The sequence below is a fragment of the Cannabis sativa genome, unplaced genomic scaffold (assembly GCF_029168945.1).
Source record: "Cannabis sativa cultivar Pink pepper isolate KNU-18-1 unplaced genomic scaffold, ASM2916894v1 Contig1, whole genome shotgun sequence".
NCBI lineage: Eukaryota > Viridiplantae > Streptophyta > Magnoliopsida > Rosales > Cannabaceae > Cannabis > Cannabis sativa.
The window spans coordinates 1,972,907-1,995,136 of NW_026870037.1; the positions used below are offsets into that span (position 1 = coordinate 1,972,907).

A 22,230-nucleotide genomic window follows, 5' to 3' on the forward strand; every position below is an offset into this window, starting at 1 on the left:
GATGTTCCTATTCCTGCCTCATGTTGACCTAAAGTTTCCTCCACTATCATCAGACTCAACCCCAGCACACCACGAGTCCCCTCCACCATTGCCATCGTCGACCGAGAGACCTCACCACGAGCCGCGGTTTTTCCTGCAGAAACATCGTCCAAAGTAGCATTAAACTGCTTAAGCCATTTAGCTCCGATCATGTGGTTTCTACGTATGGGTCTCACTCGCATCCATTCCCCATACGACTTGATTATCTGACCCTCTTCAACCTCGAACCACCGCGGACAAAAGCTTTCAGAATGCCCCATAACTCCACAAATAAAGCAAAAAGTGGAGAGATGTTCATACTTAAAGTTAGTCCAGAACTTGATCCCGGTAGTATTGCGAAGCTTCATACGCCTCTTTAATGGCTTCGTAACATTCAAAGTCACACGAACACGAAGATAATCTCTCCATAAGCCCATGAAATTCCTTTCATCCGATTGAACAAACTTTCCAATATAGTTTGCGACATCCTTAACAACCGTAGCAGTTTTAAACCCTGATCTAAGGTCATGCAATTGCACCCACATATCAACTTCATTCAAGGTAACCAATCTTGGATCCTCCCCCCGCTGCAACCTTTTGAAAATTAACAAGAACTCATTGAAAGTCCAAGGACTTCGATTCATCATACTTTGGATGTCAATCTCATGATAAAATTGAAAGAGATAGCGGTTGGAATCTAACTCCTTGACAAACATCCCCTTCCCTGGCTGCCACAATGAAGCCATCATATGTTGCATAGCCTCAAAGTCAATTTGTCTTTCAGTTAAGAACCTTCCAACGATACACCACCTATCATCATAGTCATTACTATCCGTAGCGCTAACATCATAAGACAAGATAGCCTCCTCCTCCTCCTCAATAGGTTTATGCACCCCTGTACCGTCTTCCATAATTGTACCACAACCAGCAGAATTCCAAAAGCAACAAAGAAAATAAGAACCAACAAAAAAACGAACCAGAAAAACTAAAAGGAGAAACTAAAAAACCATGTCAAAAGACAAGACTAGTAAAAAAAACTTAATTAGTTTCAACACATAAAACTAATAATTCTAACCCCATAAAACACTAATTTGAAATAACCATGAACAGTAAAAAAATAAATGAAAAAAAAACTAAAAACAGTAAATTAAATCAAAACTCTAAACAAACAACAAAACTAATAACCATAAACACAGACAACTAATCGTCACACCAACAAACCCAATCGTCACAACAACAAACAAAACCCAATCGTCACACCAGCGAAACCCAATCTAATCCCGCATCCCAACACCTAAGCGACGCCATCATCGGGAATGGAGATTCACCCGCGGCTATGGGAACGCCGTCGTCGTTGGGACTGGAGGTCCGTCCGCGGCTGAGAGCGAGCGATCAATAATCCCCCTGGAAACGTCGAGACCGATGATATAACCACTGCTTAAGGACAACGAACAGAAGACGAGGTTGGCCGGAGAAGACAACAGGAGCGGCGGCTTCACAGAGGCGGCATCCGTATTCCCCCTATTTCTGTTTTTACTTCTCTTAGGGTTTACAGGAGCGACGAATGTACATTCATTTTTTGTGAAGAAACGAAAGCGTTTTTAGATTAAAAAATTACTCTCCCTTAAAAATTCTTCCTGAACTATTGAGATTGTTAGATCACGTCCCCTGAACTTTTATTCATGTTAAACTATTTTTACTAAAATTTGATAAAAGTATTTAAATCCAACAATGGGGGCATTTGTAACGACCTTAAAAGTTCAGGGAGCATGATTTAATACATATAAAAATTCGAGGAGCAAAAATCCAAATTAGGATTTTTTTTTTTATTTAGTTTTTGGTATTTCCTTTTTACTTTGCAAGTAAATTGTTGTTTAGCCTTGGATATATATTTTGGTCACATGCTTGGTTATAGGGCCCACATATCGTCATTGGTAAACTGCAGATGAGGTGCCACTAGAGTTGTGTTTGGCCAAGTTCATTAATAAAAAATCGGATACTTATGTATAGTGCCAGGACTTACTTGCATTGAAAACGAAGCAATGAATCTTACAAATATGTTTACCACAAATATATATACCTTAAAATACAAATAATTTATCTTTCTTGAATTTGTTGGACTCCATAGTGGTGGCATTTCAATTTCACTATCTGTTCTGTTCTGATACAACTCTTTATATCTATATCTCGATCGAACAATTACAGCCTACACAAAATTTATGGCATCAATCTCAAACTTAGACAAAAAAAGATTATGCCTGCAAAATATAAGGCAGTTGTACAGGTAAAAGTGAAAAGGAAACTATGGAACACAAATAAATATTCCTAGTAATCGCCAGCAGATGCTATGTCGGGTGACACACAACAGCCTTGCACGAATAGTCATCGCCCACCATCCATGCACCAAAATTTTCAAGCCGTTTCTTAAGTAAATCTAAATCCATCTTCACATACCAGTGAACAAATTTTTTCTCAATGTCTAAAGTAACCACTTTATCATTATTGGAAGAAATATCAACTCCAATGTTTGTTTCGTCAACTCTCTTAATCTTCTTACTCTTTTGCTCCAATAATTTTTCTATTATACCTGCAAAACTTGTGCTCTCTTGGTTATTCGGCATAGACTTCGACATCATTGCAACATCTGAGATAAATTTGTCGACCCAAATATTACGAGCAGAAGTTGAGCTTCTAATGAAGAGAAGTCCTGAGATCTTCCCACTGTAGAAGTCGTAGGTATTATCCTGATCAAAATAGGGATAACCTTGAAGTAGAAGCATGTTCCCCTCAATGAGCAAGGAATTGTATCCTAATTCTATGTTCTTCATTATCACATAGGCTTTCACCAATATGGAAGTCATCATATCTGAATGGAAATCTTGGGAATCTGGCATTTTAAAAGTTGTTACACTCCTCAAGAAATGGTCTCCGATGATCACAGGATGTCCTCTACGAGCAAGGTCAAGCAGGAAATCTGACTCGTGGCCAATGAAAATGAAGTTCCAAATATTTAACTTCTCAAAGTTGCAAATCAGGTTCCTTGTGACCATCTCCGATACTCCATATAGGCTCACAATAACTGCAGTTCCCTGTTTCTGCACTGTGTGAAGAACAGGCCCGAGTTCATCAAAATTCCTAACAACCCTTTCAGGAAGTACTTCTCTGAAACAGAAATCATACCACTTCAGGTTTTTCAATGGCTGCATTTCCAGAAGGTTGAAATCAAGAGAGTTTTCATCCAACAGATTGGAATCAGGTCCAGCAGTTTTACCATAGTTGACACCTGCATCTCTGTGAGAGACACTCAGCGCTCTCTCATTTAAAAAATTAGTGTAAAAATTATAGTAGCCACGAGAATGAATGAATTTAATGAACCAAGGAGTCCATATTCTCTCCCCCATCTTCTTATACCACCCATTTGTTACCTGCATTTGAATTCCATATCTTAATCACATAATAGAAAGATTTACAAAAAAACGAAGAAAAGTTGTCAAAAAGTAAGTAACCTAAGAAAATTGAAACCTAACGAAAATAGAAGAACAAGAAGTACCATTCCATCAAGAAATGGCTTAATGCCCTTGGCTTTGTGTTTGTCATACCACAGCCTGAACTCTTTCCAAGGTTTTGGAAAGAGGAGCTGACCCCAAGTGCCTACCAATTGGTAGAGAAAAATTCTGGTTCCATTATCCAATTGTATTTTGTTACCATGTTTACCTGTAATCAGCAAAAACTTACAAATTAAACATTGAAAGCCAGAATTTGTTCATGATATATATGTGTGTATGTATGTAATGTATATAGATATAGTACACATTCATAATAGAATAGAAAAGGCAGGAATCATACAAGACCATATTTTCTTGACTGCAATAATTCTCTACGAAAAAGCACAGCATGAGCCGTGTAAAAGGGAAAGTTGCTATTGTTACATGAGACTTGACTGAGAAAATTATTTGCAAGCAAGCACAAATCCTCAACAAGTTTCGTTATAATGGAAATTGTTTATTCAGAGCTCAACTGAAACTCAATATATTCATAGCGAAATTCAAAATGCCAGGTAATTCTAGACCAACTAGAAGAAGATGTCAGACATTCCTATTGTTTGGTGGAAGAGAAACCAGCAAATTCCATGTAATCCAGACATTAAAATTCCATTCATTGATGAAATTACTTTCCAACTATTAGATAATCAATCAGTTTTGCATACAAACAATTTTACTAATAACACATTATTATTTAACATCAATCATTCAAGCTGAATTATCTTGCAAACATTGCTATGTAAATTGCAACATTTTATACACAATTTAATCACACAATACCTCTCAAACAACGTGTACAGAATCTATGATAAGCCAAACATTGGTTCGATCAGTTTTTATGCTTGTTCACGATTCAATTTTAAGAAAACTATAAGCAAAATGGTACCTGGAACAAACCTTGGTCTCTGCAGTGAAGCTCCATAGATGTACGGACGAAAATCTGGATCACCATAATAATAATTCACAATCAAACTCCTAAGAAACTTGTAATAAAGCGGCGATACCTCTAAGTCATCCTCCACGACGAAGGCGAATTCGTCATCGGACTCAGGCCACCAGGCCTCCAGCCACTGGGCTTGAAGTCCAGCATTCTGGGTCCGATAATGGACGAGCTTCTCCCCAAATTTCCAACTGAATCCATCAGCGAACTCCAAAATTCGATGCGAATCCTCCAACATACGATCCACATCAGCGGAGCCATTGACGAATGCGAAGTGGTCGATATAGACGTGGAGGTGTACCCGATCGGAGAGATAATCTGCAGCGGCGAGGGAGCGGAGGCAGCGGGCCAGCGAGTCGAGGCGGTTGTAGGCGAGAACCTTGATGATGAAAGTGAAGTCTCGGTGGGGGGTGTGGGAGGTGTGAAGGGGAAAAGTAGAATGAGGGTTAGGAGTAGGGGTGAAGGCGTGGAGTGTAGAGTGGTAGTAGGAGTAGAAGAAGAGAGCAGCAATGGAAAGGAGGAGGAGAGGCAGCAAATGCCGGTTGGGACCCGCCATTTTTGGTTCGATTCGTGATGAGGTCTGAGTTCGAAGAACGATTCAGAATCGTTCAGATCCTTGAGACACAGAAATTGAATGATATCTGCATTTTTTTTCAACTCAAAGTGAGCTTAAATTAGCAGTTGGACATTGAAACCCCGGGTCTGGTATCAGCCAGCGGCCTAGTTAAGGGTGTTCTTTGATTCATTTTCCAAAGAGAAATGCTAAATGGAAAAATTTGTAAAACTAACAAGCTTCACAACTTAAAAAATGTTTTTAATTTTAAAAAATAGAAAATAGTTTTTTTTTTTTCTAAATTTAAGTTACAAGCTATCAATTTATCTTCGCCTACTTATTGAGTTTTGTCTTTTGACATGTTTTGTTTTGTCCGAGGTTTTTTCCTCTGTTTTGTCTTTGGAGTGTTTTGTCTTGTACTGTGTTGATTATGGCGTTGTCTAGTAGAGTTAACAGTATAATTGGTTTGATTCTGGCAGAGGAGGAAGATGAGGCGCTGGCGTACGGTGAAGATAAGGTTGTGGATTTAGCCATAGACGACCGATGGTGCTTAGTGGGTTGTTTCTTGACTGTACGTAATATAGATTTCGATGCAATGCCTCATCTCATAGCTTTGTTATGGCAACCGGGTAAAGGTATGTATGTCAAATAGCTTGATTCAATCTGGTTCTTGTTTTCATTTTATCACGAGGTGGATATTCAACGAGTCATGGAAAAAAGTCCTTGGACGTTTAATAATTTCCTCTTGGTTTTTCGAAGGTTAAAGAAGGGAGAAGACCCTAAAGTCATTCCCCTATCCCATGTTGATATGTGGATTCAACTCCATGATATACAATCGGGGTTTAAAACTGCTCAAGTGTGCAAAGGCCTAGGAAATTATATTGGCAACTTTGTGGAGGCAGACCAAAAGAATTTTATGGGTTTATGGAGAGATTACCTTTGTATCCAAGTTATTTTGGATGTTTCAAAACCTCTCAAACGACGATAGAAGATTTGCACATTAGCTGGAGAGGAGTTTTGGGTTAACTTCAAGTATGAACATGTTCCTACATTCTGTTTTATATGTGGAATCATGGGACATTCTGAAGGATTTTGCCCTCGTTTGTTTGATATTTCGAAGGATCATATTGTGAAACCATATGGGATATGGATAAAGGCGACACCAAGGAAGAAGAATACTACGATGGGCTCAAAATGGTTGCAGTCATTTCAAGATTTTTCGATGAGAAGGTCAGCGGTGATGCTAGTACAAGAGCAACGGAGGTGCATGGGAACAATCATAATGTCCCTATTTTAGTGGAGGGGATCGTGGGTCAACCTTCTTCTGCCCATAATAGTGGAGCAAATAGTGGGTTTAATGGTAAAGAGGTTGTTGGGGGATTAGATACTGATAGTCAACATGATGAGTTGGCTCAAGATACTATAGTTATTACTGATACTAAAAGGAAAAGAATTGAAGTTGAAGTGACTGGGATTGGTGCTTCACGTGTTGGTCAAATGGGGTTGGATGTTAACTCTTTTGTCTCTCATGAGTTAGGCCCAAGTGGGGAAGTGGATAGTGATGTGGAGGAAGTTTTTACTGAAGACATTAGTAATGGTAATGGTGTTAATGGGCCAAAAAACTTGAACAAGGTGGGTGTTGGTTTCCAAGCCCACCGAGGATTATGAGTTTTTTAAGTTGGAATTGCCATGGGCTTGAGAACCCATGGACTTTACAATTCTTAAAGGATTTTGTTATCTAAAAGAGACCCAACTTTTTTTTGTATGTGATACTATTAGTAAAAAAGATAAATTAGAAAAAGTGAGGTTGTTGTTGGGTTTTCATGGTGTCATTACTATTGAACCTCAAGGTAAGAGTGGGGGGTTGGATTTTCTATGGAAAAATGAGGAGGAAGCCCGACTGTTGGGTTTTTCTCATTCTCATATTGATATGGAAATTACTGTGGAGGGAAAGGAGAAGTGGCGCTTTAGTGGGCTTTATGGTAAACCTAACCGTGGCCAACGTCGCTGTACATGGGATCAAATGAGAAGTTTGGCTTTAGATATAGATTTGCCTTGGTGTATCATGGGAGATATGAATAATGTTTTGTCTAAAGAGGATAAGAGAGGTGGTAATAATTACCCGAATTGGTTATTACGGAGATTTCGACAAGCCGTTAGTGATTGTGAGCTACAGGATATCGAGCTTATTGGGCATCCTTTTACTTGGGAAAAAAGAAGAGGTACTGATCATTAAATAGAGGTTAGACTGGATCGGGCTCTATGTACTCAAAATTGGTTAGCTCTTTTTTCTTTTGCTAAACTGTATATTTAGAGCTTTCAACTTCCGATCATTGCCCCATTTTTCTTGATTTAGTGGTTAATAATTCTTTTGTTATGAGGAAGAAGTTTCGTTTTGAGAATTGTTGGCTAAGAGAACTTCTTTGTCATCAAGTGATTAAAGATTGTTGGAATTTTAATTCTGAGTTCAATGTTCAGCAAAAGATTAAATATTGTGGTGAGATTTTGCTTGATTGGGGTGAAGCTTATTCAGGTGATTTCAAAAAAAGGTTGAAGGAGTGCAAAGCCAAAATAAACCTCTGGAAGCATGGTAGAGATACTATTTCTTCCAATAATTTTCGGGCAGCCAAAGGTAAATTTGAAGAAATCCTCACTCAACCTGAAGTCTTTTGGAGGCAAAGGTCGAAATAATTATGGCTACAGGTTGGGGATAATAACAGTAAGTTCTTTCATGCTTCTACATCGGCTCGAAGACGCAGTAATGTTGGAAATTATTTTACCAGGATCTTAGATCTACTCACAAGTATGTTGATTAACACCCTAAATATGAACTTCTAAAACGATTATGAAATAAACACATATAAAGTATGAGAAACCTTACATTGGGTGCAGCGGAATATTATGTCTCCTTCCGTTCAGATCTCTAACCCTTGTATCCTTTCTGTCACAGAGGATTATCAAGATCTGAACCTGGATCTCTTTCTCTCCTTCTTTAGGGCTGAAACTCCTTCTTGTTGAATGTCTTTCTTCACGATCTTCCTCACTATGATTGAGGTATCACTTGCTGTGTGTGGGCACTACTCTAACACTAAGTGGTTTCGAAATTTCAAGGAAGAAGAAGAGTATGAAGTGGCGGCTAGGGTTTAGAAAGAGAAGGCTCAGGTTTTTCTCTAAAGGAAAGTAGAAGTAAAAGTGTAATTTTCCTGAAGCCTTCACTATCTATTTATAGCATTCCACTAGGGTTAGGTTGAATTATTTCGCATTAAAATAATGAAAATATCAGATGAAAAAACTTATAAAAGTGGCCGGCCTAGGCAATGTGGATTTGGGCCTCACTTTTTGCAATTTTGCAGTTTTATCATTTCTGCATCTCATTTTCTCAAAAACGCCAATTTTCAAATTCAACAATTTAAATGCCAATTCTAACTATTTAATAACTATAAATAATTATTAAATAATATTTTCATTTATCATATTTATTAATTGAACCATACAAAGTATCATAATTAACAAATATGCCCTAAAAACTCTTTCTTTACAATTTCACCCTTACTTAGTGAAAAATTCACAAATAGACATAGTCTAATTTGAGAATTATAATTGATTAATCAAAACCAATTATATGAGTCTTACAAGCAATATTATCTCAACTAGTGGGGGGACCATGGGTCTATATAACCGAGCTTCCAATAAGCAGATCAAGAATTTATAACCTAAATTCACTGACTTATTAATTCTTCGTTGAATCCACGCATAGAACTTAGAATTGCACTCTCAGTATATAGAATGCTCTATATGTTCCACCATATAGACACATCATTAGTTATCCATTGTTATAATCCTAATTTGATCAATGATCCTCTATATGAATGATCTACACTGTAAAGGGATTAGATTACCGTTACACCCTACAATGTATTTTATCCTTAAAACACTTAACCCCGTATAAATGATATTTCAGCTTATGTGAAATGAGTACTCCACCATTTATTTTCGTTTGGTCAAGCTCGAAGGAGATCATCCTTTACTTACTATTCGCCAAATAGAAGCTATAGATTCCATGTTTATGTTAGCGCTCCCACTCAATTGCACTACCGTGTTCCCAAAATGTACGTATCACCCTGAGCCAAAAGTAGGCTTAACTAACAAATCAAAGAAAACGAATAACCTCTTGAGATTGAGCCTAATCATAACAGGATTAAGATCATTTGATCTAGGATCAACTAGGCGATATTGACTTGAATAGATATTACGGTAAGTTTAATAAATCTAAGTCAAAATTCAATATCGGTCCCTTCCGATGCATACTGTTGGAATATTATTTTTCCAGGATCTTAGATCTACTCACAAGTATGTTATTTTAACACCCTAAATATGAACTTTCTAAAACGATAAATTAAACACATATAAAGTTAAGAAAACCTTACATTGATGCAGCGGAATTAATGTCTCCTTCCACTCAGATTTCTAACCCTTGTATCCTTTCTGTAGCAGAGTATAATCAAGATCTGAGCCCGAATGTCCTTCTTCTTCAAGTTTGATCCTTCACAGTCTTCCAATCTATGATTGAGTTACTGATTGCTGTGTGTGGGCACTCACTCTTTCACTAGGGTCACGAAATTGATGAAGGAAAAAGAGAGGGATGATTTCGGCCAGGTATAGAAAGTGGGGAAGGCTCAGTTTATCTGAAGAGAGAAATTTCTGTCAGAAAGGCTTGTGAAAACTTGTGAAAGCATGTTTTGTGACTGAGCCATCACTTTCTATTTATAGGCAACTACTAGGTTTAGGTTAGGAATTATTTGGCATTAAAATAATGAAAATATTAATTTGCAAAACCTCATTAAGTGGCCGGCCATGGTGTTGTATTGGGCCTCACTTGATTTTGCAGTTTTATCAAATTTTATCTCTATTTTCTCAAAAATGCCAATTTTCCAATTCTAACCTTTTAAATGCCAAAACTAATTATTTAATAACTAAAATAGATTATTAAATAATATTGTCATTTAATTTAATTATTAATTAGACATATAAAGTCCATTAATAAATAAATAAACCTAGAAACTCTTTTCCTTACAATTTCACCCCTGCTTAGTGAAAATTCATAAAATTAGACATAGTCTAACTTTAGAATTATAATTGATCAATCACGAATCAATTAATGAGTCTTACAAGCAGAATGTTCTCAACTAGAATGGGGACCATGGATCTATATGCTGAGCTTCCAATAAGTGAACCAAATTTACCAAGTAAATTCCTACTTATTAATTCTTTGTTGAATCCACTCTTAGAACTTAGAATTGCACTCTCAGACTTATATAGAGCATATTGTATGTTCCACGATATCAATATACTATCTCATTTAACCATTGTTATAATCTTATTGTGATTTAAAGATCCTCTATATAGATGATCTACATCGAGATGGGATTTCTTTACCGTTCTCACCCCTCAATGTATTTTGCCCCTTAAAACACTTAGCTACCTGTAAATGGTGTTTAGTGATCTAATAATTAGTCAGTTAAACAAGAGCTCATCCATTTACTTCTATTTGCTAAGCTCGAAGGGAATCATCACTTGACTTCTATACACCAGTAGAAGCTATAGATTCCATATTTATGTTCAGCACTCCCACTCAATCAACTATCATGTTCCCAAAATATACGTATCACCCTGACCCAAAAGTAGGCTTAACTAATAAATCTAAGAACATGAATAACACTCCTGAGTTGAGCCTAAGCATATCAGGATTTAGATTCTCTTAATCTTAAGATCAACTACTGATATTGACTTGGAAAGATATGTATAACGGTAAGTTTGTAATATCTTAACTTAGTTGCAATATCGGTCCAGTCCAATGTATACTCCATACATTCGAAACTAGTATACTTTACTAATGTCCTGGAAAGAACATAACACTTACTCCAAGTGTAAGTACACATCATCGCTGATTATCACATTAGTGTAAATCCAATAACACTAATGAAACAGGGACCAATACTTTTGATTCATATGATCACAATCACATTCCATTGTGTTGACGATACTATAATTGTGAATAAACATATGATCTGGATTTAACTGATTTTGTGTGTAAATGTAATAAACATATTTAAACCATTAGCATGTAGAATTCATGCAAACATCAATCACTTCAAATTTCTTATATTGATAACTAATCAGATTGTAAAGAGTTTTATTTAGGGCATAAAACTCAACAAACTCCCACTTGCACTAACATAAAACAAACTGTGCAAATAGGTCAATCTGATGTCTTGATCTTCAGATTAAGTGTAGTATATTTGAATCCATCCAAACTTCTAGAAACTAGTTCATAAATACTCTTATGAAACATCCTTTACTATATGCTTTACTCATTAAGGGATACTGAAATCTTTACTGTTTTAAAAGTACATCTGAATTACAGAAGACATATCTCTCATATTTTAAAATATGTAATTGAGATAATACAGTGTAGACTTTTCTTCAGTGATATAACTTTCTGGTATTTTCGAATAGACCAAGTTACAATTCTTCTCTGGTAGAGCTTGAATTATTATTCAATAATTCCTCCACCCCCAAAGTAAGCACCATCTCATAGAAATTTCGAAATTAGATGGTGAGATACAAGGACAACTGATACACAGTTCCTTAATATCTAACATATAGATCACTTTCATAAATCCTTCTTGAATATCTTCTAATGTTCCCTATTTGATTACATCTCAGATAGCTCCCACTCAATAGCAGATGTCTGGTTAAATAATACTTTTAACCTCTGATTGTTTAGAGAGTTACCTAGTTGTGACTTTTGTATTAGTCTGAAACTTTAAGTTAAGACTAAGTCATCAACATAGCAGACTAGTATTTGAAGTGAAAAATACATGCCAGAGATAAAGTAATCAAAAATAAGATACCATAAAATTTTATGAGGATTAAGAATTCTAGGTTCAAGTCATTCGAATGGACTGAACTAGATTTCTTTATCTTATTCTCATAATTCTGATAAGCTATTCCTATTTATGTGAATGGATAGATTTGCTTTTCAGTAATGTTCTTAAGTACCTATCACAAGTATCAACCTAATGAAGATGGGTATAGAACTTTAAAATTCTCCCACTCAATTAAGGTAGTGTGAAACTTTAACAAAGAACTTTCAAAGGTATCAAACTTTTACTTACAACAGTAAAACGAAATGGAACATACAATCAAGATCAAGAATTTATATTGACAATAGCTGACTCATTATATTACTTCCATGTTTAAAGAAGATATGTGTTACATAGGGAATTGTGGAATGGACTCCACCCCTAAGAATATACATATAGGGTACTATGGATAACCTCCACCCCTAAGTATATAGAGATTATGATCCACCCCTAAAGGTTGTAAAGATCATGATTCTCTTAGTGTGATAGAGTTTATATGGAGTTGAATACTATCTAGAGTTCATTAGATATAAAAGATCGTTGAACTGCATAGTTTTCTTAACTTTTCTCCACCCCTATCAGATCAAAAGATCCTTTTATTAAACAAATTCTTAATAATTGTATGAGAATTAACAATTATTGATAAACATAGAAATAATTTCTAGTGTTTATTTAATATAACTCTATGAAGAGTTGTAAATATTATAGAATTTGCATCAATAATAAAAACACTTACACATACAAACATATAAATATAATGTGGTAATTGTTGATGAAGATAAAATAAATGAAGCTCAATCTCATAATTTGCAATGGTGATTTCGAAAATAAAGAATACTTTATTAATAATTAAAAAAAATGTGTTGCAGCAATATGAGAAAAACAGGGATAAATATCCCTAACTAAAATTTGAAATCCAAATTGTCTTTAAACTAAAACAATTAATTCAAAAAATAATTGAAGAGCTTCATCTTCATCTAGACGATTTTACCCTTGGTCCAGCTTTCTGATGCAACTCATCTGAGTTCAAGTAGCTTGGCCTATAAGAAGAAGAAAACAAATAAACAAAGTTTAGTCCAGAATCATAAATCCAATTGGATAATAATTCACTAAAACTCTTAAAGTTTATAAATGGAAATACCTTGTTTCTTTGCAAGAAGTTTAGGACACTGGGGTTTCCAATGACCTTTCTCATTGCAGTAGAAACACTTTCCTTTAAGTGTAGCATCACCAGAAGGAACAGCCTTTTTATTCTTCATGGCTTTAGTTCGCTTCTTGGTGTTGTTCCACTTCCTCTTCGACTTGGGCTTTGAAGCAGAGGCAACATTTGCTTCAGGTTTCATCGTCCCATTACCATTCCCAGGATTATGAGGTTTACTCCCTTTCTTCTTATGTCCTCCAATCAAATTTTCATAAGTTTGAAGGTCATTGAATAATTAATGAAAGTCAATTTCCTTCTTATTCATGACATAATTTGATGTGTATGGTAGAAATGCTGGAGTCAGGCTATTCAAGATAAGACTTACTTGAGTAGCACTGTCCATTTCAGCACCATGATCCTGGGCTTCTTGGAAATAACTTGACATGAGGAGAACATGGTCACACACGTTTTGATGAGGTTCCATCCGTGCATTAATGTACTTCTTAGTCGCGTCAAAGCGTGACTGAAGCGATGCCTTACCGAATAGCTCATTTAACTTCGTCATAACTTCAGCAGCCTTCTCAGTTTTAGAAAACCGAGTTTTGAGGGTGTCAACCATGCTAGAAAGCGTAAAGTATAGAGCTTTGTCATTTGCTTTCTACCAACGCTCATACTTTTCTTTCACAGCTTTGGAAGCATTGTCCCCAGGCACTTCAGGTGACGGATCAGTTAAAACAAACAAGGCACTTTCTCCTATGAGAGAAATATTTATGTTCTCATTCCACTTATTAAAGTTAGATCCATTCAGCTTGTTTTCAGTCAACAGTGATAACATGGGATTCATTTTTATAATACAGGATACTACAAAATAATAGAAATCAGCAAATAGAAATTAATAATGGTTTAACACAAAATCAATTCAGAAATTATAAGCACATAGCAAGTAGGAATGATATGAGAAAATACTTAAAAATTCAATCCTAAATAATTTCCAAGGTTTTTCAACAAACTGATATCAGTGTCCCGTTTAGGCGAGAGTCAAAGCTACCATCCATTGAATAGAGTTGTCAGCTCATCTAAAATGTTAAACATGCTAGCAACCTTTTATTCGATCAAGATTGGAATCCAGCGTTGTCCCGTTTAGGCGAGAGTCAAGGCTATTCTATCTTATGAGCTTCTACCATTGTTTCACAATTTGCAAGTCAAATATGGTCGCCACCATTAGGGTGATCCATACCATATAAAATACTTACAAACTACTTATCATGCGAGATTAAACGGTGCGAAATTGCTAATGAACGTTCCTCCATTAGGGAGGATTACTCACTAAAACAAACGCGGTGTAAAACCCACAATGGAGATCGAATATCTTAATAATAATAAAGCTCATTCTTTAAAATGTATTTTCCTTATTATTCTAATAAATAAATTCTCATTAAATTCGAAATTTAGAATTGAAATTCAAAAATAAGAATTTAATATAATATTTATAAAATTATACTTAGATGGTGATTGAAATAAAATTAATTATTTCCATCTTAGTAATAATCTTAAATATAAATATTAAGGAAATTAATTTAAGTTAAATTAAATTAAATAATTAGCAACTTAAAAATTTCCTTTGAGAATATATTTATTGAGTTCGAAAATATAAAGTATAAAAACTATACAATTTTCGAAAAAATAATAAAAATAGAAAAGAAATACTTCAAGCAAAAATATCACCTATCTAGATTTTCTTTTGACTAGTTAATTCAATTTCTAATAATATTATATATATATATATATTAAATTCATTTATTTTAAATTAATTAATTAAATGAAAAAAATCATTGATTGTAGTTGGTCCAAGAATTAATTAAAATAAATAATTAATTTACAACTCAATCTATTTTTCAAAATAAAAAATTCGAAAAATATTGCATAATTAAAATGCAATTTTCGAAATTGATTAAGAAAATAAAGAAAAATATATATATTGAAAATTATTTAAATTTAAGTTGAAAAACTAAATTTCAACCTAAAAATAATTTTCTATTTAATTAAGTGTCATGAAGAATCAATAAATATTTAAGTATCATGATGAAAATCAACTTAGATATTTAGATTTTTCAAGTTAATTAAATGTATTAAATTCAAGAAATAATAATTAAGTGTTGGGAAGGCTTAATTATTAATTTCTAGTTTAATACTAGGAAAAATATACTTAATAAAATTGTACCAAAATTAATTATTTAAATAATTAATTTCACAAAGTATATTATTTTCCTATTTAAATATCAGAAATAATAAGTAGTCTAGAAATTACTATCTAGAAAATATCTTATTTGACTAAGTATCTTTTCAACAAAAATTTCAAAAATATCTAATTTAAGTTATATAGAAAAAATCTAAAACTTAAATAATTTCAAATTTAGATTTAATTAAATATCAAAATTAAGTTACAACCACTTAATTTGAAGATATCTTCTTAAGTTAATATTCAAAAATATATTAACCTAAAAAATATCTAAAATATTCCATTTTAAGTTAATATTCGAAAAGATATTAACTTAAAAAATATCTTAATAATCTTTAATAACTAATGCCTAGGATTCCTCAACTTGATTTAAAATTTAAATAAAATATTCAAATTTAAGTTAGATAAGAAAAATCACTTGATATAACTAATTTATAACTTAAATAGGGATATTTAATTAAATAAGCTCCAGAAAGAATCTTAGTTAGTTAAAATTCTATATTTAATTAAATACAAGAAAAATACAAATAGTTTGTCTAGAAATAATATCTAAAACTAAAAATATTTTTCTTAAAATTACCTTTAAAATATTAAAATGAAAATAAATTTCATATATTTTAAAAGTTAATTATGTTGCTAATTCAATTTTATTAGGTCAAACTAATATAATTAACCTAGTACAGTTATTTAAATCAGGCAAATGGGCCTTCACAATTGGGGTAGTTCATGTGAGGGGGTGCTGGGTTCAGTATGTCGTACCCACTTCTATGGCTCCCAACACAAGGCCCAAAAGAGAGGAATTTAACCTTAAAATGAATAACTGTTATTAATTGAATAGGTCCAATAACTAAATGGACCTAAATAAAATCTATCATGGTGTGACATTTTATTTAGCAACAACCTATATGCATCTATATAATAAAATAAACACATAGGCTCACACAGGCACACTTTGGATGGATCCTATCATGTTGCTAGGTCATACACAAATGAAAGAAGATTGTAAAATTTTACCTGCTATAAATTATTAGCTTGACCAAGGGAGCCATCAGATCATTAGATCTGGCAAAAAGTAACCATGGCTATTTGCAATCAAGTAATAATAGGTTTTGAAAACTTACACACAAACTAAAACCACATACTCCTGCAACAAGGTTAGCTGGATAGTTGGAAGTAGGATTTATTTAATTTTAAATAAATAGATTTCGAAATTAATAATTAAATAAAAAAAATTTAATTAAAAAAAATTTAATTTTCGAAAATAAAAAAAATAAAATAAATATTTATTTTCGAAATTAAAAAAAAAATTAATTTAAATTTCGAAATTATTTTTTTAAAAAAATATTTAAAATTAAACCTAAATTTTGAAAAATTAGGTTTCAACCAACCTAAATATCATTTCAAAATTTGCTAACTACTTTTAAAATTTAAATGTTATTTTATAAATAAAAATTAAATAAAAATTAGAAAAGATAAATTAAATATCTTTTTCAGATTTTAAATTTAATTTAAATATATAAAATAACAAAATTTAAAAGTTAGCAAAATATCTTACATCTATTTAAAATTACATGATTATAGTTATCTTATTTTAAATTTAAATAAGGTCAAATTATTTAAAAAAAAATTTAATTTTTTTAAAAAATATATATAAAATCTGACCTTAAATTTAAAAATAAGATAAGATATAATCAAATTTAAAAATAAGATAAATAATTAAGCAATAAGATAGATATTTACTATTTAAAAATTCAAATTACACTAATATCTTGAATTAAATTAAAATTTTTTTAAATTAATTCATAATGATAATTAGAATTGAATTAGGAATAGTAAATATATAAATACAAAACTACACAAAAAATCGGAAGTTAATTCCATGAAAAAGCATGAAAAATCGAAGAAAAACGAAAAAATTGTGAGTTGTACGGACAGTTTTCGCGATCGCAGGAAAATTTCAGCACAACTCCGATTTTGTCGAATCTTCAAAAAATCATAACTAATTCAAATTAAATCGAAATTGAGTTCTGTAAAAAAGTAACTTGCTTAATTTTTTCCATACTATCCAATAAAAATAATTTTAGAAACAGAATCGCAATTATTTTTCACGAAAATTTACAAACATCAATCAATCATCAAATAACACTCAATACAACATGATACCATCCAAAAACAAACAAACAATCATTTTACAGTCCAAATTTCATGCAAGTAAATCAATTACCATGGCTCTGAGGCCAGTTGTTGGAATATTATTTTACCAGGATCTTAGATCTACTCACAAGTATGTTATTTAAACACCCTAAATATGAACTTTCTAAAACGATAAATTAAACACATATAAAGTTAAGAAAACCTTACATTGATGCAGTGGAATTAATGTCTCCTTACACTTAGATCTCTAACCCTTGTATCCTTTCTGTAGCAGAGTATAATCAAGATCTGAGCCCGAATGTCCTTCTTCTTCAAGTTTGATCCTTCACAGTCTTCCAATCTATGATTGAGTTACTGCTTGCTGTGTGTGGGCACTCACTCTTTCACTAGGGTCACGAAATTGATGAAGGAAAAAGAGAGGGATGATTTCGGCCAGGTATAGAAAGTGGGGAAGGCTCAGTTTTTCTGAAGAGAGAAATTTCTGTCAGAAAGGCTTGTGAAAACTTGTGAAAGCATGTTTTGTGACTGAGCCATCACTTTCTATTTATAGGCAACTACTAGGTTTAGGTTAGGAATTATTTAGCATTAAAATAATGAAAATATTAATTTGAAAAAACTCATTAAGTGGCCGGGCATGGTGTTGTATTGGGCCTCACTTGATTTTGCAGTTTTATCAAATTTTATCTCTATTTTCTCAAAAATGCCAATTTTCCAATTCTAACCTTTTAAATGCCAAAACTAATTATTTAATAACTAAAATAGATTATTAAATAATATTGTCATTTAATTTAATTATTAATTAGACATATAAAGTCCATTAATAAATAAATAAACCTAGAAACTCTTTTCTTTACAATTTCACCCCTGCTTAGTGAAAATTCATAAAATTAGACATAGTCCAACTTTAGAATTATAATTGATCAATCACGAATCAATTAATGAGTCTTACAAGCAGAATGTTCTCAACTAGAATGGGGACCATGGATCTATATGCTGAGCTTCCAATAAGTGAACCAAATTTACCAAGTAAATTCCTACTTATTAATTCTTCGTTGAATCCACTCTTAGAACTTAGAATTGCACTCTCAGACTTATATAGAGCATATTGTATGTTCCACGATATCAATATACTATCTCATTTAACCATTGTTATAATCTTATTGTGATTTAAAGATCCTCTATATAGATGATCTACATCGAGATGGGATTTCTTTACCGTTCTCACCCCTCAATGTATTTTGCCCCTTAAAACACTTAGCTACCTGTAAATGGTGTTTAGTGATCTAATAATTAGTCAGTTAAACAAGAGCTCATCCATTTACTTCTATTTGCTAAGCTCGAAGGGAATCATCACTTGACTTCTATACACCAGTAGAAGCTATAGATTCCATATTTATGTTCAGCACTCCCACTCAATCATACTATCATGTTCCCAAAATATACGTATCACCCTGACCCAAAAGTAGGCTTAACTAATAAATCTAAGAACATGAATAGCACTCCTGAGTTGAGCCTAAGCATATCAGGATTTAGATTCTTTTAATCTTAAGATCAACTACTGATATTGACTTGGAAAGATATGTATAACGGTAAGTTTGTAATATCTTAACTTAGTTGCAATATCGGTCCAGTCCAATGTATACTCCATACATTCGAAACTAGTATACTTTACTAATGTCCTGGAAAGAACATAACACTTACTCCAAGTGTAAGTACACATCATCACTGATTATCACATTAGTGTAAATCCAATAACACTGATGAAACAGGGACCAAGTCTTTTGATTCATATGATCACAATCACATTCCACTGTGTTGACGATACTGTAATTGTGAATAAACATATGATCTGGATTTAACTGATTCTGTGTGTAAATGTAATAAACATATTTAAACCATTAGCATGTAGAATTCATGCAAACATCAATCACTTCAAATTTCTTATATTGATAACTAATCAGATTGTAAAGAGTTTTATTTAGGGCATAAAACCCAACACATACTCCATGCACCCAACCTGAGCTTTACTTTAACCAATGCTCTGGAAAGAACATAGCATTTCTCCAAATGCAAGTGAACTCTGTTGTAGATTATCATATCAGTAAAACCCCGTGTTTGATAAATCTAGGAATCTTTATTCACATAGTCATGTTTACTTTCCAATGTGTTGACAACACAATAAACAGGATCAAGTATGTGAAAAGGGTTTCAGATGAATTTATAAATCAAATAGACAAGCAATTGATAAGATGAACCAAAACATACACAAATGAATGAAAAATACTTCTGTTTCTTTATTGATGTTGAATAAAATGGATTACATTGAAATGAAGTTTTATTTAGGGCATAAAACCCAACATGTAATCTTATTATTAAGCTTTAGGACTCCAACGGTGTATGGACTAGTTGGGATGATGGATTGGATCGAGTTATGGTTGACTACTTTAAGGATTTGTTTACTGCCTCTGGTACGGATTCTCTTGATGTTATCAAATGTATCCACCCCAATATTACTGCTCCTCAGAATGTTGAGTTGTTACGCCCAGTTACAGAGGAGGAAGTGAAGGCTGCTCTCTTCCAAATGCACCCTGACAAGTCTCCCGATCCTAACGGGATGACTTCATGCTTCTTTCAAAAATATTGGAATGTTGTTAAGAATGATATTGTCCATCAAGTGCAGGATTTTTTTCTTACGGTTCCCTTCGTTTGAGTATCAACCATACTAATATTGTTCTAATTCCTAAAAAGAAACAACCAGCTGTTATGGGTGATCTCCGTCCCATTTCGCTGTGTAATATTATTTATAAGGTTGTTTCTAAGGTTTTGGCTAATTGTCTTAAGGTGGGTCTTCCTATTGTCATCTCGGATACTCAGAGCGCGTTCCTTCCTGGAAGATTGATCTCATATAATATCCTTGTTTTGTTTGAGATTATGCATTATCTTAAACGAAAGACAAAAGGTAAAGATGGTTTCATGGCTCTCAAGTTGGACATGAGTAAAGCTTATGACAGGCTTGAGTGGGGGTATCTTCGGGCAATTTTGTTGCGTATGGGTTTTGATGGGAGGTGGGTGAATTTGATCATGCATTGTGTGTGCTCGGTTTCTTACTCTATAGTTCACGGAGGACGTGAGTTGGGACCTATTGTTCCAGGTCGTGGGGTTAGACAGGAGGATCCATTATCCCTCTACTTGTTTATCTTGTGTTCAGAAGGCTTATTTGCTCTTATTCGAGATTATGAGACGGTTGGTTTGATTCATGGTTGTAGTGTTGCTAGAGGAGCTCCAAGAGTGTCGTACATGCTTTTCGCCGATGATAGCTATGTTTACTGTAAAGCTAATGATCGTGAGGTATCTAATGTGCTTTTGTTGCTGCAAGTGTTTGAAAATGCTTTGGGTCAAAAGATTAATTTTGATAAATCTTCTGTGTTTTTTAGTTTTAATACAGAGGAGCATATGAGGGACTGCATCTGTGGTTTGATGGCATTTTTGAAGCTGATGATCACACACCACTTACTTGGGTTTTCCGAATACCATGGGAAGAAAGACGACTGCAATTCTGGATTTTTTAAAAGATAAGTTGAGAAAGAGAATTCAGAGTTGGGAGGGGTGCCTTCTCTCTCAAGCGAGGAAAGAGGTTATTCTTAAAACGGTTGCTCAATCTCTTCCAAATTATGCTATGAGTGTGTTTTTGCTTTCCATTGAAACTTGTAAAGAGTTGGAAAAACTTATGGCTAAGTTTTGGTGGAATTCAATAAGCCTCAACAAAAAGGGGTGAGTTGGATGAGTTGGAAAAGATTATGTAAACACAAGAATGAAGGAGGATTGGGGTTTCGAAGCCTTCGTGATTTTAATTTGGAACTCCTTGGTAAACAAGGTTATTTATTGACTCATCCTTCGTCACTAGCTACACGTATTTTAAAGGCTCCTACTAGTTCTTTTCTTACAGCAGAGATTGGTTCTAATCTGAGTTTCGTCTGGCGTAGTATTTTTGAAGCTTGAGACTTGGTGGTGGCAGGGGTGGGAAAAGGTGTTGGTGATGGCCTCTCAGTTAGTATTTTGACGGATCCTTGGCTTGCTAAGGCAGATCACCCTTATATTTTGTCTACACATCCGAGGTTAATCGATAAAATAGTTTCTAGCCTTATGAAGACTGACAAACGTGCTTGGGATGTTGAGATTCTCGATGATCTATTTTAGGTTCGTGATAGGATGGTAGTTTTTTCTATTCCTCTCAGCTCCTCCATTCATGAGGACTCTTGGTATTGGAGGTTCGAAAAATCATTGGCACTCAACCTAAGGGGAGATTCAATGATGAAGCCATTGGCACTCAGCCTTTTGAATTCGTCCTATAAAGCTTGTGTGCACTCCTTATCCAGCAACCTCCTTTTCTGTTCTACAAGTCAAAAATTTGGATCTATGTTAGGGTATAAGTCATTACAGATGTGTCTATTCCCACCATGTCTTCAAGCGACCATGCAAATAGATCAAGGTTTGCCTTTAGAAATTTTATTAAGGCTGATTTTATTTTTGGCGCTAAACTTTCTCCAATCTTCATTTTTTTGGTCGGAAGAGTGGGATCGATTTCCACCTCTTCCAAGTCCTCTACTGGTCCAAAGCTTTCTGTAGAATCCTCAAAGCGAGGATCTAGGTTTGCCTCCCCGCTTTGGGCCGGACTTCATTGCCCTTTAATGGGCTCTTGGTCAGAGCTCTTGCCAGG

General features: G+C 33.9%; 1 protein-coding gene across 1 annotated transcript; it reads right to left on the reverse strand.

The window, feature by feature from the left end:
- Positions 1-2,120: 2,120 nt before the first annotated feature.
- Positions 2,121-5,279, reverse strand: LOC133032903 (uncharacterized). Its single transcript, XM_061107368.1, has 3 exons — positions 4,447-5,279; positions 3,569-3,732; positions 2,121-3,443 (listed from the first exon to the last, which is right to left on the reverse strand). The coding sequence occupies exons 1-3, from the start codon at positions 5,054-5,056 to the stop codon at positions 2,364-2,366; spliced, it is 1,854 nt and encodes a 617-aa protein (XP_060963351.1). The 5' UTR covers positions 5,057-5,279; the 3' UTR covers positions 2,121-2,363.
- Positions 5,280-22,230: the final 16,951 nt, after the last annotated feature.